The sequence below is a fragment of the Electrophorus electricus genome, chromosome 7 (genome assembly GCF_013358815.1).
Source record: "Electrophorus electricus isolate fEleEle1 chromosome 7, fEleEle1.pri, whole genome shotgun sequence".
Taxonomy (NCBI): domain Eukaryota; kingdom Metazoa; phylum Chordata; class Actinopteri; order Gymnotiformes; family Gymnotidae; genus Electrophorus; species Electrophorus electricus.
In genome coordinates, this window is record NC_049541.1 from 8,822,651 (window position 1) to 8,840,039 (window position 17,389).

A 17,389-nucleotide genomic window follows, 5' to 3' on the forward strand; every position below is an offset into this window, starting at 1 on the left:
AACAGTTAAAGATCTTAAAGTGAATATGGTCCCAATCTCATGTTTGAAGCTCATGTAAATAATATTTCTAGGAACACCTTTCTACACCTAAGGAACTTTGCAAAGATTAGGAACATACTCTCCTGACATGATGCAGAAAAGCTAGTCCATACATTTACTACTTCAAGATTGGACTACTTAGTCTATTCTCTCTTTCTGCCAAGGTACACCTATCCATTATGTCATGTTGTTAGTGAGCCTCAGCCATGGCTCCTCGCAACATCCCATGATGTAGCCCATCCCTGTTGTAGCCCACCACCTCTCAACCCCAGCCAATTACTTCTCCATTGCCCTTGATGGACATTCTTGGACACACACACACACACACACACACACTGTCTAGACCAGACTTCTAGAAAACTGGAATAGACATCAACTGTATATACTTTTTCAGCTCCTTATTATTTTGTTGCTATTGTACTGTCTGTTGTTGATCAGAGGAGGAGACCACCCACACCCCACCTTTGAGTCTTGGTTCCTTTCAAGGTTTCTTCCTCATGTACTAGGGAGTTTTTTCTTGCCACTGTCATCCTTGGCTTGTTCACTGGGGGCTTGGACCTGGACATGTATAAAGCTGCTTTGTGACAACAGCTGTTGTAAAAATCGCTATATAAATAAATTTGACTTTGATACTAGGATGTTACCAGGGTGTGTATGAGTGTGTATATGGTATGAGTTGGTTTGCTATAGTGTTACCAAGTTCTCGCTATGGTCTTTCTAGGTGGTTGCTATGGAATCCTAGGAGGTTACCAGGGTATTAGCAAGTGTTTGCTATGGTCTTACTAGGTAGTTGCTATGGGGTCCCAGCTGGTTGTTAAGGTGTTACCAATTGGTTGGTATGGCGTTGATAGGTAGTTGCTATGGAGTCCCAGGTGGTCACTAGGGTGTTGCCAAGTTGTTGCTATGGTCTTGCTAAGTATCTGCTACAACATACAATTTAAATATGTTCTGAATGCCTATTTGCATGCTTTAAAGGTTCGTGCTTAAGTGAGACATAAAATGCATATATAGTACTGCTAGCTGGCTCTAACCAAACATTTAACTAAAAGCTAAGATAGCCACATTAAGCTAGCAGTACTAAAATAATAAACAGCCTAAAAATGTAATGACATGCACATTGCATTAGCTTATGATTTATGGTGATCTGGTTCAGGTTAAGGCAGCCTAACTTAAGATGGTCAACTAATGTTGCCCAGGGCATTGGCTGACTAGCTAGCCTGTCAACTAAATAATTCTATATGCTAGTTAGCTAGCGAACCTAGTTAACCCAGAGAACGTGATGATTTACTAAAACGTTTAGCGGCTGTTTAGTAAACTATTGTATAGCTTTGTAAAATCAAGAAAAATTACATAGTGAAAACACAATTCTAGGCAATTAACTGTGAAAGGTAGTATGAGTGGCTTCTCCTAATAAGTGTTGCATAACATTCAAGTGGTTATATTGTACTCAGTTGAAGAAAATATAACTGGAAAGGTTAGTTATACAAATAATATAAACAGTAATGTAATGCAAATTAACATTAAAAAAATATCTCTCTATTAGTATTAATAGGCCCCTTGATAAACCTCTTACGATGACGTCTTGCTCCAGAAGTAGCAGTTTAATAGTATTGGCACCCCTCTGTTTGATTTTAGCCGTCGGGCCCACACGGTGGCGCATGTTGACCGCAGTGAAAAGCTCTTTACAGCGTCACAACTTCGTTTTTGTAATACGAGCAGGACGGGGGTCTATTGTAAACTAAATGTATAGTGGGAGTCTATAAGAGTATGCGTGTTTGTGCCCCCACCCTGAATGTACTTGTGTGCATTTGTGGGCACGGGCAAAGCGCACGTCTGTGGCAGGATGTGGAGACGCACTACCGTACACGGCCAGGGTGAGACGCCATGCTAGAGAGCTAATGCTTCCGTGCGAAAAGCAGTTGTGTAGGTCAGTTACTAAGACGTGGCAAGCGCACACCCAGCCAGCAGTAAAATGGCAGTCGAAAGTGTATAAAAAATTGTTTATTAGCTAGGTAGAAAAGTGTTCCATGTAAGTCAAGATCAGACGGAGCAGTCCGAGACGCTACGCAGTTTCTCTTTAGCACAAAGTGATTCAGTCAGCAGCAATCTCAGGAAGTGCGTCCTAGGACCTCAAATACTGCGCGGTCGTTAGAAGTGGAAAATATCTTTCTCGTTTGTTTGAAGTAATGCTCCATTTATTTCAGTTGCTTTGTGGATGCTTTTAAGCTACGTTTGTTCGGTTTTCGTCTTGTGGAAGTGTATCATACTATTCGGAAATGTGTGCAGCGGTAAATGGAGTGGACCCTAAACCAGAAACACCTAAACAGAATGGGCCGAGCTCGAATCCGTACACCCTGAACTCTAAAACGGACTCACTTGCTGATCTGGAACCGGACAGCGAGCCTCCTTCTTCGGTAGAAGATGCCAAAAACACGGGAATTAAATTCGCGAAGACGTTCCTTTTGGTTCTCCCTATTTATGTGTTGGGTTATTTCGAGTTCAGTTTCAGTTGGATCCTCGTTGGACTGGCTGTGTTGTTTTGGCTTAAACGGAACCAGGGAACGAGGTTTCAGCAAGTGAACCGTGCTCTGGCGTTTTTCGAGCACGAAGAGAAAGAAATACGACAAACTTTGCCAACTTCAGAGCTACCGCCGTGGGTGAGTGTGGTGCCAAGTTATACGCGCTGGCATTGTTTATGTTTTGAGTTTCTAAAATGATGCATAATATGATTAATGGGGAACTTTACCCCTGCTCCTAACCCAATCTTTAGTTTTAACCTTCAGTCTACATTGCTATGTGACGCAACGTCGTGTATCGGTAGTAATTTTAGCAGAAGTGGGGGTGGGAAATGGAACAAGGTCCGACTTTGCTGAAGGTACAGTGCAGCTACTGAAAAGCTTTGTCGGGCTTTGATGCCCAGCGACGGCACGATGCCTGGAAGAAATGAATCTTCTTCCGCCTGTAGATGCCCGAAGGCAGAATGCTGTTCATATGCTCGTATCCTTGTTTAAGAAGATACATATCTTAACAGAGAGAAGTAACAGCACTTAGTTTTCTAAAACATTGAAGAACTGCCAATGACCGCTTTTCAGCTAAAACAAGATCCTTGAGGTCAGAATTTCAGGTTGCGTTTTTTTTTCTAGAGAAGTAAGGAAGAAGTGTACCTTTTTTTTTCTGACAGATGAGGGGCTTGGTAAGCATTATTGAGCGCAAAAACAAATAGCAACACTATTGGTGGGATGTGCTCTCTTGTAGATTTTATCTAATCTAAGACTGTTACGGGCCTTAAAAGTTGGTGCTGATTTTTTCCTTAATTGTTCACATTCATGCTGGTGACTCATCAGCGCCAACAGACTTCTGCCCTGAAAAGATCCAAATGTGCACATTTATGAAAGCAATAACGTACACAACTTGACTGAATTCAAGAACAACAGTAATCATTGAATTACATTCTGGTGAAGGCATTCATTGCAAAAATCATTTGGAAGATGGAAAAAGGGTGCAAAAGCAAAATTTATTTTAGCATCTATTGTTCTTTCTGTGCTGAGAGATGTCTGTGGAAGAAGGCCCAGCAGGGTATGTGGCAGCGATCTCCACCTACCCTTTACAGTGTCATGATGCATGACTATTCCTATTGAGGTCATATGAACATGTGCCAGATATGAGTCCACTCGAGGTTCACAATGGAAAGTAGCCCATCTTTGAAATTATCAGATTTTTTTTCTGTGGCCTTTGTTATATTAGTGGGGGAAATTTTATTTAATATATTTCTACTCTGTAGTGTAGTGGCTCTTTATTTTGATGATCCTAAAGAACCAGTTGTACTATGTATGGATGAGGGTTGTACATGCAGACAGAAGATTTCTCTGATCATATGCTGAGAGATAGTGATGCCAGTTGTCATACATTTAATAGGCAATTTTAGATGGTTCTCTTGATCCCTGGATCAGTGAACTTCAGCATTTAGCTGAAGCTTTTATCCAAAGCAACTTACAATTATGACTGAATACAGCTTCAGCAATTGCTCAGGCCCAACAGTGGCAACTTGGCAGTGGTGGGGCTTGAACCAGCAACCTTCTGATTACAAGTCAAGTACTGTAACCACTGAGCATATTTGTTGTAAATATTTACAAAATACCAATAAACTCAAAATTTTATATTTAGATGCCTTCATTAACTTGATAGGTGTGTTAGATTAAGGTTGGATTTCTAGGATCTCTTAGTTTGTTTGGTAGGTGGGGGTGTGTGTACTGCTCAGGCCTCTAGAAGTAGAGCAGGTCAGTGTATGAGGCCAGCAATGTCATATGCTATTGAGCAATAAACCGATTTATATTATTAACACAGTAATAATTTGGAAATTAACATTTCCATCTGCTTTTAAATACACACAATTCTAATTTGTGCTACAGGAAGTATAAACTACAGTAATCTCCATTCATTTTATTGGCATCACCTCAGCAGTGCAATTTTTTATGTAATTTCCTGCTCTAAACAAACCCTGTTTGATACATTTTTTTGATAGTGTTTTGCTAGCAAAAGGCATGGGGCTAACTTTGGGTTTAGCACATGGTCCCCAAATGTATACCTTGATTCGAAATCCAGTCCCAGATTTTATAATCACTGGTAGTTAAATGAGCGATTCATGTTAACAGGTTGGCGTCTTTAACACACTTGGCTCTTAGGTAAAGAATGAATGGACAGTCTGTAGGACTTTGTCAAAGAGGACTGTAATTTTATTACCTCTTAATTCAAGTAGCTACAGATTCAGCTTTGTGCTGCCTTAAACTGAAGCAGTGAGCTCAGTGGTGCTGGCTGGTTCAGTTTAATATGTCTGTACAGCCCGTGTGTCATTCATAATTCATTAGGTATGAGGGGATTTGTAGACATATTTAAAGTGCGTAGTCACACAGCCTTTTTTAAAAATAAGATTCTGACAAACATCAGCAGCCAAGACACCTGTCTGTTGATGCACTGAACTTCTGTTTTATTACATAGAAAAGCTTACTACCACTATGAAAATTCAAGAAGAGAAAGATCATTTGGTGTCATGATGCAAGTGTAAAAGAAACATATTACAAGTTTTGTTTATTTATTGAGTTTAGGAGTGTAATAAAATGATTAGTGATTGGCTCAAATGCAAAGTGTAATTTTTATTTTGTTCAGTAGGTTAATGGAGTTCCAGATCCATCTTTTCTTTACTATGCCCATATAAATTAATTTGACTGTTTATCTTTGTACAGCTTGTCCTGCTTTTTTACACTGAATATATGAAATTCTTTGGCTTCTTTGGATCTTAAAGTCAGTAGATGTGAATTAAAACAGACCTAGGTGTGTTAAGTCTCATTGCAGAGTTTGGTTCAGCTTATTCAGCATGAGTTATTAATTGCAGTGTTAAAGGCCAGTTCAGCATTCCAATGGTATCTACACATCAGCTCTACATTTTTCTTGGTTCAAATCCATCCTGCTGGCTTCCAGTCAAACCTGCCAACTGTGGAATATGACAGCATCTGCCTCACTGTTTATTAAGGGACAATATGTGGCTATGGGTCATTATGGTAATGGTATATATACTTATATGGTACAAGTATATGTGAAAAAGTGAAGGGCTGTAATAGCCTAATTTTGGTTCCATAGCAAGTTCTTCAATTTTGTTCTGATGTTGCGATAAGCTTTCTTACCAAGCATGACCGACATTACATGTTCATTTACTCATGATTAGCAGAACTCGCATCTTTTTTTTGTTGCTTGTTTTTTATTAAACAAAGAACCAGTTGATCAACATAATGTAAAACAGGATTTCTTGGGGACCTGGATAACCTTTGCTAAACATAAACTGTGTTCTACTGAATAATTTTGAACTTTGAATTACATTATCTAGCTAAATGAAGTCCTGTTGTGTCCTTGTGATGAACAGTGTGTAAGGAGCCACCAATTATGGAGATTGTCATTACAAAGGGAGCCTTCTGGTTTCAGAGTAGATGTAGTAGAATTAATTCATCATATATATAATGATATTATACCTTTATGAAAATGTATGAACCTAACAATATCAATTGCTGATTCCTGGAATCTCAAACTCCCACCATATTTTTCAGACCTGCAAATGTTGTTCACAGATCTTGACTTTTCATATTGGATTTTTCCTTGTTGTAGGTTAAACCGAAGATCATAATTAGGGTGGTTAGTGATCTAGCTGCAAAACACTAGTTCTTGTTTTTGTTTGTAATTAGATATATCTTAATTACTGAACAGCCTCTACAATGTTCTAGGGATAGGTTAGTGGGCTTGAGAATTTAGGCAAGATGAAATAAAACCTTACAATGTCATGAACCAGCATTGATTGGTTTATTACTAAACTGGTTACCAACTTTAAATGTAAGCTAATTAATTATGCCATCTTTAAAATGTGGGTTGACACGTTTGCCTGTAGGTTTGTGCCTCCAGAGCCCTGCCACCTGTTCTAATACTGCGGAATGTCTAGCATCAGCCATTTAGTTGCAGCATGTAGCTACTACGCCCTCCCTGTTACCATGTGTGTGCACTCGGGGAAACAGCAAGGTTGTGACTCATAGGATTCACTCCCACAGGAGAAAGTTTAAAAAATATTTTGATATTCTTACTGTGGGTTCTACCCACAGAAGGAAATGCTTAGAAAATACACATGTTCCTTGGATATTTTATTACTAATTATTAATTCCTAAACATTAGTTGTTAAAGAGTAAAAGAAACCTGTAAAACTGTCCAGCACAGGTCCAGATATATGGCCCCTACTTTTGGAGGACATTTGCAACTAAAACATCAACATTCTTGCGTTCTAGTACTTTGTTTTATTTCCCCCGAAAATGTACCCTAGAGTTTCAGAAAATAGCTTTTCCTGTGAGACAGATGAAGGGATAATAGGGAGATGAATACAGGAGACAGATTATTTTAGTGCTGTAGGATAACATTTGTGCTTTCTGGTCTTATAGTCAGAATTATGCAACATTCACAGTGGCAATGATTCATATTACTGGCAAACTAACTTAAAACTGTACTCTCCCTTTATCTGTCTTTCTGTCTGTGTGTTCTGAATGCATAATGCAGAATTGAATGAATAGGCAAGTGAATCAATTGGACTGACATGAATACCCATAATGTTATTCTCTTTCAGGTTCATTTTCCTGATGTTGAAAGAGTGGAATGGCTCAATAAGGTGCAACAATACTACACCTACACACAGAGGCATTTGTGAGGCACATGTGTGTACCAGTAGTGTAGTCAACATTTATTTTACTTGAGTACAATTTTTAAGGATTTGTACTTTGTAAAATTTGTTTACTTTTCAAATTTTTCATTACGTTACCTAAATTATTAATGGATGAAGGAGCCTTTGGCGAATTGTTGGACAAAACAGAAGTTGGACAAATTCCAGTGTTCTGCATACTATTACTGCATCAATAAAAGTTGATGGAAGCACCTTTATGTTTTAATTTTTTTCACTGCTTAGTGTACCTGTTCAGACATTTAAACTGACAGTGCTTTCTGTGTATGTGTTTCTGCTAGTGTGACAGAAATCAATCCCAATTTGAATAGCCAGTCTGTTACAAAGTTTTTCTCTCTCACTCCCATATTCAGACAGTTCTGCAGATGTGGCCATATATTTGTCAGTTTGTGGATAAACTCTTCCGTGACACCATCGAGCCAGCTGTCAAAGGAGCGAATGCACACCTCAGCTCTTTCTGCTTCTCCAAGATAGACATGGGGGATAAGGTCTGTAAGCACACATTCTGTGGGAGTTAATGTGTCTGTCAGTGTACACACATACATACACAAGCTACAGTGTCCTATTCACAGTATGTTACTGTGTCAAGCTACACACAGTCACACACATGTGCACACACAAAATCTTCCACAAGATAGCAAACAGTAACATTAAAATAATGTAATAAACAATTTTTAATCCTGTATGATTGTTTAAAAGATTAAGTGCTAATAAAATATGATGATGAAAGAATAAAGGGTCATGTTTGCTTCATTTCTAGTAGAGACATAACCACACACAACACAGTGTCTCTTCTTACTCTTTTCATAATAAAAATGGTGTTAAAACATGCCTACTACAGTCAGTTTTTCTGCAAATTGTCCTAGATTTCATGGAAATAGAAATCCTTAAAGCATCTTTTTTGTTTATGGACTATTTAGTTCAAGATCTTTGAATACATAAGTACCAAAAAGTATAAGATGCACAGTCACTATCTGTATTTCCTTTTTTCTCTCACTCACTCACTCACTCACTCACTCACTCTATCTTTGTCTCTCTTCTCCTCTCTCCAGCCTCTGAGAATCAATGGAGTGAAGGTCTACACAGAGAATGTTGACAAACGACAGATTATAATGGACCTGCAAATCAGGTGAGATGCACATGAAAGTGATAACTTTGTCTAACTATTTTTTTTAATGATCTAAACGTCCAGTCAGGATTTATTTCACATCACAGGACAGGTTCTAGTATTCCACCATAAAATGCTTTTGGAAAATAATATCTTCAGATAAGTATTTTTGTTGTAACACAATGTATACATTTCCTGTGGTTTGTGTTGGTGGACAGAGCAAGTTTCAGGTTGACTGTGATTCTTAAGCATCACTTGAATGTGTTTGCTTGATTGTGGGATTGTGTGTGTGTGTAGCTTTGTTGGGAACACAGAGATCGATGTGGAAATTAGGAAATACTACTGCAAAGCAGGAATCAAGAGCATACAGGTAAATATTGCATGTGGTGATATAGTACAGTTTTGTGTCTGTGCGTGTGTGTGTGTGTGTGTCTGTCTGTCTGTGCATGTGGGGGGGGTGTCTGTCTGTGCATGTGGGGGGGGTGTCTGTCTGTGCATGTGGGGGGGTGTGTGCGGGTGTATGTGTGCGCACGGGTGGGGGGGTGTGTCTGGGCATGTGTGGGGTGTGTGCGCACGGGTGGGGGTGTGTCTGTGGGTGTGTGTGTGTCTGTGCATGTGGAGGGGTGGTGTGTGTCTGTGCATGTGGAGGGGTGGTGTGTGTCTGTGCATGTGGAGGGGTGGTGTGTGTCTGTGCATGTGGAGGGGTGGTGTGTGTCTGTGCATGTGGAGGGGTGGTGTGTGTGTGAGATTTATTGTAGTACTGCAGTGCAGGTGAGCTTCATCTCTCCAAGTTCAGTACTATTTGCTTTTAACATTTCATAAGAGTACTGGTAATTATCTGAATGACTCTACACAGTGATGACCGTTTGTGTGTGTGTGTGTGTGTGTGTGTTGGGGGTATGTAAGATCTGAATATTGCTGAATTTGTTTGATGAGTAGGTGATCACAGGTTTATGTTCTTCTGTAGGTCAGCTGTTGGTTGCAGAGAATTAGGAAGGACAGAGATAGCGGATAGAGAAGGTAGAGAGAGTTGAATGTACTGTACACTACTAGTGTGCTGTACTTATGTACAGTCATGGCCAGTACAGTTGTTCAATATTTTGCCTAAGAACACTTCCATGAATAAGGAATGGTATCAGAACATCCTTCAAGAGCAACTTCTCCCAGCGATCTAGGAGCAATTTGGTGATGAACAATGCTTTTTCCAGCATAATGGAGTACCATGTCACAAAACAAAAGTGATAACCAAGTGGCTCTGTGAACAAAACATTGAAATTTTGGGTCCATGGCCAGGAAACTCCCCAGATCTCAATCCCATTGAGAGCCTGTGGTCAATCCTCAAAAAGAGGGTGGGCAAGAATGGGTTACCATTAGTCACGATTTTGCCCAGAGGCTGATATCCAGCATGCCAAGGGGAATTGCATAAGTCTTAAAAAAGGAAAGGTCAACACTGTAAATATTTCTTAAACTGGCTGTATTTGTTAATAAAGTTAAAAAACTTATGAAATGCATATAATTGTACTTCACTATACCATATAAACATCTGACAGAAGGATCTAAAAAAAAAACTGAGGCAGTAAACTTTGTGAAAATCTAAATTTGTACTAATATACTGTAGAGTACTACTTTGTTGTTCTAATGTACTCTAGGGTACTAATGTGCTGTAGAGTACTAGTATCATCATCTATCATCTATTTTTACTGCTACTTTATTTTAGAACATTACTGTTTTATTTAGTCATGACTTTTCCATCACGTTGAAAAAGCTCTAGTCTGTGTGTCTGTATCTGTGTGTCTGTATCTCTGGCCATGTCACACACTACTAAGCCTGCCATTTTATGGGATTTACCCAATATGCAATAACTTATTCGTAACCTATAGTGCTCATATTTTTAGTATTATGTCAGTACTGTATTTTCTCAAATAATGAGAAATGAGCTGTATTTATCATTACCATTTATCATTAGATGCCATTATAGATTATACACAGTGTACAAAACATTAGGGGTCCCTTCCCTTTGAATATGTACAACCCTATACCTCTTGGGAGCAGTTGAGTTGTTCACCTGTTGTTGGCGTAGGTGGTGGTGGTGGTAGTGGTAGTAGTAGTAGTGGTAGTAGTAGTAGTAGTAGCAGTATATACATCTACTGAGTTGTTATACACCTGCAATGATTGAACTTAGAAATTAGAAAGAAGACTGATAAATTGCAAGAAAAAGCAATGGTTCAGCCAGCAAACTGCAAAAAAAGTATAATTGTGTTATCATGGATAGCTGGTGCCAAACAGAATAGCAAATGACTGCTTTGCATTTTAAAAAGTTGTTTGTGATGAAAATGTTTTTAATGTTTTTATATTTTGTTTTGTTTTTAGCTACATGGAGTGTTAAGAGTGATCATGGAGCCATTGCTAGGAAACATGCCTCTGATTGGAGCACTATCTGTTTTCTTCCTCAAAAAGCCTGTAAGAGACACATGCACACGCACGTTCACCTTTAGACTCTTTTGCAGGTTGCTCAACATTCTTTGCATAACAGAATATATATAAACAATGGTTAGAATGTTTATATGCACACGCACATACCCAAGTTTGTTTTTATTTGTATTCCTTGTCTGGTCATGGAGATGTATGTGTTGCATATGTATTTTATTTATATGTAACTACCTGTAAATACATGTGTGTAACTATCTACAGGAAGTTTCTAAGCCTAACCCTAACTCTATCCTTAATCTTGGTGAACAAAAAGAAATATTCTTTGTTTCAGTTTAACAATAAAGTGACACACAGCTGGTTCTGACAAAGAAGTTATCCTTGTTTTTCTGTCATTTTATTTTATAATCAGTAGGAAAAAACTCACACTCTTGTCTAGTGTTTACAGGTCTTTAGGATCTAACCATGTGTTTATTTCAGTACAGACCATCAGTTATGCTGCTTTTAAGAATGCATTCTCAAGCTCTAATTGTGATGAGCTGTCCCACTACTTTTTTTTTTTTTAATCACCAGCACTCCTGACTGATTAGGAAAGTGATGATTAACTGAATCAGGGGTGTGCACTGTGCCTCTCCAACTTGAAAAGTCTGGTTCAGGGCTTGTTTATAGGTGACTCATGGAACTGTTATTGTCTTGGGTGTGTCAAGAATTAGGAGTAGACCCTAAAATTGCTCTATGAAATTGCTCTCTGGTATGCGCAGATTCAGTAGCGCACACACATACCCTCAGTTAAATGCTTTACACTGTAACACAGCATCTCACACTCATCACATCTGTAGCCTCAGCAGGTCCCAACCACACGCAGGTCTGCAGTTTTACATTGAAGCTGAGGAGAGTCGGTCTGGTTGTGAACACCACTAGCAAAAGCAGAAGAAACAACAAATTCTTCCTTGCAGATACTTGCAATATCTTGGATTAGTGGAGTGATTTGAAGAAAATGAGTTGCATTTGAAACCCATTCCCCTTCCATATCTTTGCTTGCAGGGTCACTGTTTACTAGAATATTGACCCCAGTAGCTCCCATGGTCCATCCTACACTCCTTCAGCAATTAAATAATAATATATATCAAGAACAATGGAGCTTTTCACATTACTTTTATATATGTTGAATTTAGTTGGTTGTCAGTACTGGTCATCTCATTGCACAGAATTGCAGAATTCTGTACATTTATATTTAGATTTACATCACTTATTGGACATTCTTCTCCAGAGCAACTCAAAATAGTGCTTTGTTTCTGTAAGGGTTTTTGTTGTTTTTTAGCTGAGACAAGCTATAAATCCAAAATAGATTTATTTTAATAATTTGTTTACTTTCTCACAAGAACAAGGTCATTCTGTTAGCTGAGTTTCATTTCTGTTTGAATTGAATAGTTCACCCTTATTGGTAGGTGACTGTGCATCATTTGTCAATAAAAAGTGCAGTGTATTTTTGGAAATAGAGCCGTGCTCAGTGATTAAATGTCCCATTAGTCTTATAATAACCTCCCTTGTGCTCTGTGCCATCTCTAGACTCTCTAAGCAGCTAGACCGTTACGAGCATGGCCATATTTGGTGAAGAATGCCTGTGAAGTTTTTTATGCTTTGTATTCAGTGTGTGCTTGTGTGAGCTTTTTCTTTCATTGTGTGTGTGTGTGTGTGTGTGTGTGTGTGTGTGTGTGTGTGTGTGTGTGTGTGTGTGTGTGTGCGCGCGCGTACGCATGTGTTTGCGTGTTTGCGTCATCCCTGCCCAAAGGGTTTGGGTGGATACTTGTATACCATGATAAGGGTGCGGCACCTCTTTGGTTGGGCTGTGTGTGAGTGTTTTAAAATACAATAAAATGCTTCAACAGCACATCGATATACCAAACATAGTACAGTAATGGATTTTGTATCATGCAACTTTCTATATTATTTTGTGATACATTTGTTAAAGCCATCACTTTACCTAACCCAGGGAGTGTGTGTCTAGTTGTTTTTGGCTATTGAATTGATTATCAGATAAGTGAATGCTTGAACACTTGTACTGTCTGTGTGTTTTCTGAACCTTTGTGTTATACTTACACACAGGCCTCCTTGCTATGTTGTCCATCCTGCTGAGCTGACATCTAGGGAGTTTGTTGCAGAACTGTTCTGCATTTCTTCTAAACTCTCATTACCTTGGTTTAGTTCTTGTAGTGGACATTGCAAAGCCAGCATCAGAAATTTCATTTCTACATTGTATGTTTAATGCCATGACTACTGAGTTACTGGTTAAAGGGCATAAAAGGACAATATTGTATTCCATTCATTTTGTAGAGTAATTTATAGTTATTCATGTTCATTGCAGTCAAGGATTGGAAAGCATTTATTATACATATAGTTGGCCTATTATCTCCCTGCATTCCATATTGGAAGTCTTCTTGCCAATAAATATTTAAACAATTGTACACATGCATCATGCCCCCCCCCCCACCCCCACACACACACACACAAAAACAAACACTTTTGTCATCTAGTGGTCTAAAATTCCACATATGGAAATGGTGATGCAAACCATTTCATAGCAGCATCATGGTCTCTAAACCAGCAGCACACTAAAACTCTTCCACCACACAGTCTGGAAGCCTGTGCATTACTTCCTCAGAAGTGGAAATGCAAAGGAAAATGATCTTTAGATCATTTAGCTCTTTAGATTTTCATGACTTGCAGGTCTTTGGATGGCCTAGCACTCTTACAGTCATGCAGCCATTCCATGTTACTGTAGGATTAACTAAACTGTATAAAACAGTTTCAGAATAGTAACTGTATATTAGAGGGTACTTGAAGATGAGACACATAGTGAAGCACTGTCGTCACGTCATCTGAGAGTTTTGTTGACCCTAGGCATTCAGGTTTTTGGCACTGGATGATGACTTTATTGAGGTGACAAAGGCACAGTTAGAAGTCATCTGCGAACTTGTCCATTTTCCCTTCCAGAATAACAGGTTTGTAGACAGTTTCTGCCTGGTGTTCATGAAGCCTTAAAGTCAACATTACTTTTTGGTGCATAGATGACAGGGCTTACTTTAGGGATAATTTCAGATACTAATGCACACCTAGAGTAATCAATTGAGCATCAAGTCTGATGCTGATCAAAACTTTTAACTTTTGAACATAGTTTCAGAAACCTGGAGGTTGGTGCTCTGCAAGGCAACTGTGCTCTGTGTTGGCATGTGTAGGGGTGTTTGTGTACATAGGTAGGTGTGTGTGTGTGTGTGTGTGTGTGTGTGTGTGTGTGTGTGTGTGTGTGTGTGTGTGTGTGTGTGTGATGGCTAGACCATGCACCACTAATCTTCTATTTTCTGTAATTTATAAGACAATTTTATTTACATATTACGCTGTATTTACAAATTAATATAACGAATATGAAAAACAATTTTAATATGATCTTAGATTATATACAGTGTACAAAACAGTAAGGCAATAGTCTCTCAGTGAAAACACAGCTAAAAATCCGAACAGTAACATTAGCACTGCTGACGTACTTATATGATAGGATAAAAGACGGGGACAGAGCTGTCATCACAGTCAGAGTTGTCAAGGTGATTATGGAGCAAGAGATTGCAATGCCTCTTTAGGTAATTTCTGTATTTTTAAAAATGTTATCCCTCAATACTGTACTATAATAGTGAATTTGTATTGACACGAGAAACATAAGATTACTGTCATAAACTGCTTAAGCTATTTTATGTTGGTTTTTTTTTTTCTTTAGTCATTCTTTACCAGTTGCCTTACACATGCATATAGCAGGTCCTACACTGTTTATCTAGCAACGATGTATTCTGTCTATGTAACTTGATTTCACTTGTGAGCTAATTATTAGGCAATAGGTGAATGCTCGCTGCTCTAACAAATATTTCAACATCCAGCTTCACTTTAGATAACCTCCAGGACCACTTGTACACTGTCCCAGTGTACAAATATGTGTGTCTGTTTTTCAGATGTTGGATATTAACTGGACCGGTCTGACCAACATACTGGACATTCCAGGACTAAAGTAAGTAAAAGACTTGATGTTGTGTTGTGTTGTGTTGTACCTCTTTTAGATGATAATGGTTTACTCACTTATGCTTAGGCACTAGATGTAAATAGTACAGAGCTACATATTTTTCATTTATGGCCCTTTTCAGGGTTATAACCATATTTGCCTCAGGGTAAGTACACCGAACATAACGAGCTCCACAAAAACTCACATCAACTTCAAAATCACCAATTATAAAATAGACTTCAAAGGTCTAGATTAGAACATGCGTGAAGCACATCTTATGTGCTTAATAAGATGGATTTCAGGGCTTGATGAATAGCATGTCTCAAAATTGAAATTTATGAAAGACAGTGTAAAAATGCATACATGCAAACACAATTTTTCTTACAATCAGGTGTGCTAGTTCTTGGAGCATCCTCTCTGGCATGACCTACTTTTTAAACTCACATACACATTTACAAGCACACTCACATTTTCAAAGGCTGCTCTGCTTGTGGAACTGCTTGTAAGAGTATACCCCCAGGCAACCACATTGAGAGAGGAATCATATTTCTTTGCGAATTTGCATCATTCAACTAAACACTCTGCACTGTGGGACGGTTATTGTGTAATTCAGATCGCTGCTGTGTGACAGCACATTGAATTCAGCTATTTTTAAATTTAGTTTACTGAATTCACCGCTGCACAGTTAATTAATTTAAGCCCTGCACTGTTAGACTGGGTTTGTGGGTGTGGGTGTGGGAGTGTGTTTAATGATGCAGTGGGTGGAGTGTTTGTTGCTGCCCTTTATACCATAGCACATTTTGATTTCAAAAGTTGAGTCCGTAATAGGTTTACCATTGAAATCCTGTTTAGTTTCTACACTTCTCTTTTTGTCTTGCTTTCACACACTTTGTTAATATAAAGGGTGTTGCCTGTGTGTCGTAGTTTAGTCTTTTTGCCACCATATTTCTCTCCATCGCATTCACGTACAAATTTGAACACACACTCCCAGTCAGATATTATTGCCCTCTGGTGGCCAACTTGAAGATTTGCACCATAATGTTCATTAAACAGGCTTAAAGCTTAAAATAAATGTAGAATTCATCTTAAAAGATGGCCATCTTGCCAAATTAAGTGATGTTTCTTGGGATCGCAATGGACTACTGGCTCATATAAGGCTATGTTAGATAGCGAGCTACCTACCTTTTGACAGAAATGTGGATAGCTAATGTCAGACAATATGTTCAGCTAAAAAGGCTAGTTTCAAAGTACAACAAATAAATATTTTTTGGAATACTATTCTACAGAACAAGTAGCTACCTTTTACTTGCTAAACTGCTCATAATACGAACAATAGCAACCTAGATAAACAGATGTACTGTCAAATTGACCAGTTACACTTATAGCTAAAGTTTAGCCGTGTACTCGGTGTATATGACAGTTTTGATCCTCAGACATATCTGCATTTGAAACACTAAACTGTGTAATATGGAGATATTGCATGCTAAAAACAATTCCTGTTATTAATTAGTGAATTAAATAATGCAAATTGACAGTGTGAATGGACCTTAGAGAGTCTGAATAACTACTGTCATTAATGTTGCACTGTGATGAGTTAGTTATTTATGAAGGTAGTTAATTTTGATCGGGGAGAAAATAAGATGATTGCATAAACCTAATGGGTTAGGAAGAAGCTGTATTTTAAAATCACTATAGACTTTAAGAGGATATTCAAATGCCTTCATGGTGTTGCCCAACTATACTTCAGTGAACTGAATGTTACCAACAGTAACATGCTAATTATAGCTGCTACCCAGCTAAAGAGAGTCTAGACCTTTTCTTGCTGTAGCCCTAAGCTGTGGAATTCTCTACTTTATTCTGTTGTGTATTTCTGTTGTTCTTTGCTTTATAATGTATTTTTTAAACTTAATTTATTCAATTATATTGTGATTTATGCTTTAAAAATGTTTGTTCCTCTTGTATCGTTCTATGAAACGCATCAAAAACCTTGCTTAAAAGGTAAAAAGGGTTATATAAATAAAGCTTATTATTATGATAAATAAAGGTTTATGCACCTGGTACTTGACCAGATGCTGCAGTACCATGCTGCAAAAATATGAAGACTTATTGAGGCCTTGAGCAGAGGTCTGAGGTCCTTGCTGATTCTGCACATCTTCATTTTTCCTTATCACTGTAAGGGATAAGTGGGACATGGGTACTGCACTGGGCTGATTTTACTATGCCTTCATGCACCACTGTATAAAGAGCATGGCCAAGTATTTTTTTCAGGCCCAGCAGCTTTGAGTCATTTTTAAATCACGGAACAGATACAGCTCTTGCTTAATGTTAATTGGTTCTTGTTCAGGAGACACTGCCTTTCTCAGTGCATTAGAGTTGCCATGCATATAACTCATGAAGAAGTGCTTCAGCCTTTATAAAAGAGGGCTTCATTGTATACCTATCCTTGCAACCTAGGCAGTCTTGGTGCTCTTTGTTGTTGAGGTGAAATCTTTCCATGCAATGCAAAGAG

The 17,389-nt window shown here is 38.4% G+C and overlaps 1 protein-coding gene across 4 annotated transcripts in view; it reads left to right on the forward strand.

The window, feature by feature from the left end:
• The first annotated feature begins 1,729 nt into the window (after positions 1 to 1,729).
• esyt2a (extended synaptotagmin-like protein 2a) overlaps positions 1,730 to 17,389 on the forward strand; it is a 40,191-nt gene continuing 24,531 nt past the window's right edge. For 2 of the 4 annotated variants that reach the window (XM_027020843.2, XM_027020844.2), the window contains exons 1-7: positions 1,730 to 2,696; positions 7,190 to 7,231; positions 7,654 to 7,788; positions 8,353 to 8,429; positions 8,706 to 8,778; positions 10,779 to 10,868; positions 14,834 to 14,889. In XM_027020843.2, coding sequence (XP_026876644.2) covers positions 2,316 to 2,696; positions 7,190 to 7,231; positions 7,654 to 7,788; positions 8,353 to 8,429; positions 8,706 to 8,778; positions 10,779 to 10,868; positions 14,834 to 14,889 — 854 coding nt within the window. In that variant the 5' untranslated portion in view covers positions 1,730 to 2,315. The remainder of the gene's footprint in view (positions 2,697 to 7,189; positions 7,232 to 7,653; positions 7,789 to 8,352; positions 8,430 to 8,705; positions 8,779 to 10,778; positions 10,869 to 14,833; positions 14,890 to 17,389) is intronic. The other 2 variants (XM_027020845.2, XM_027020846.2) reach the window with 1 other exon arrangement.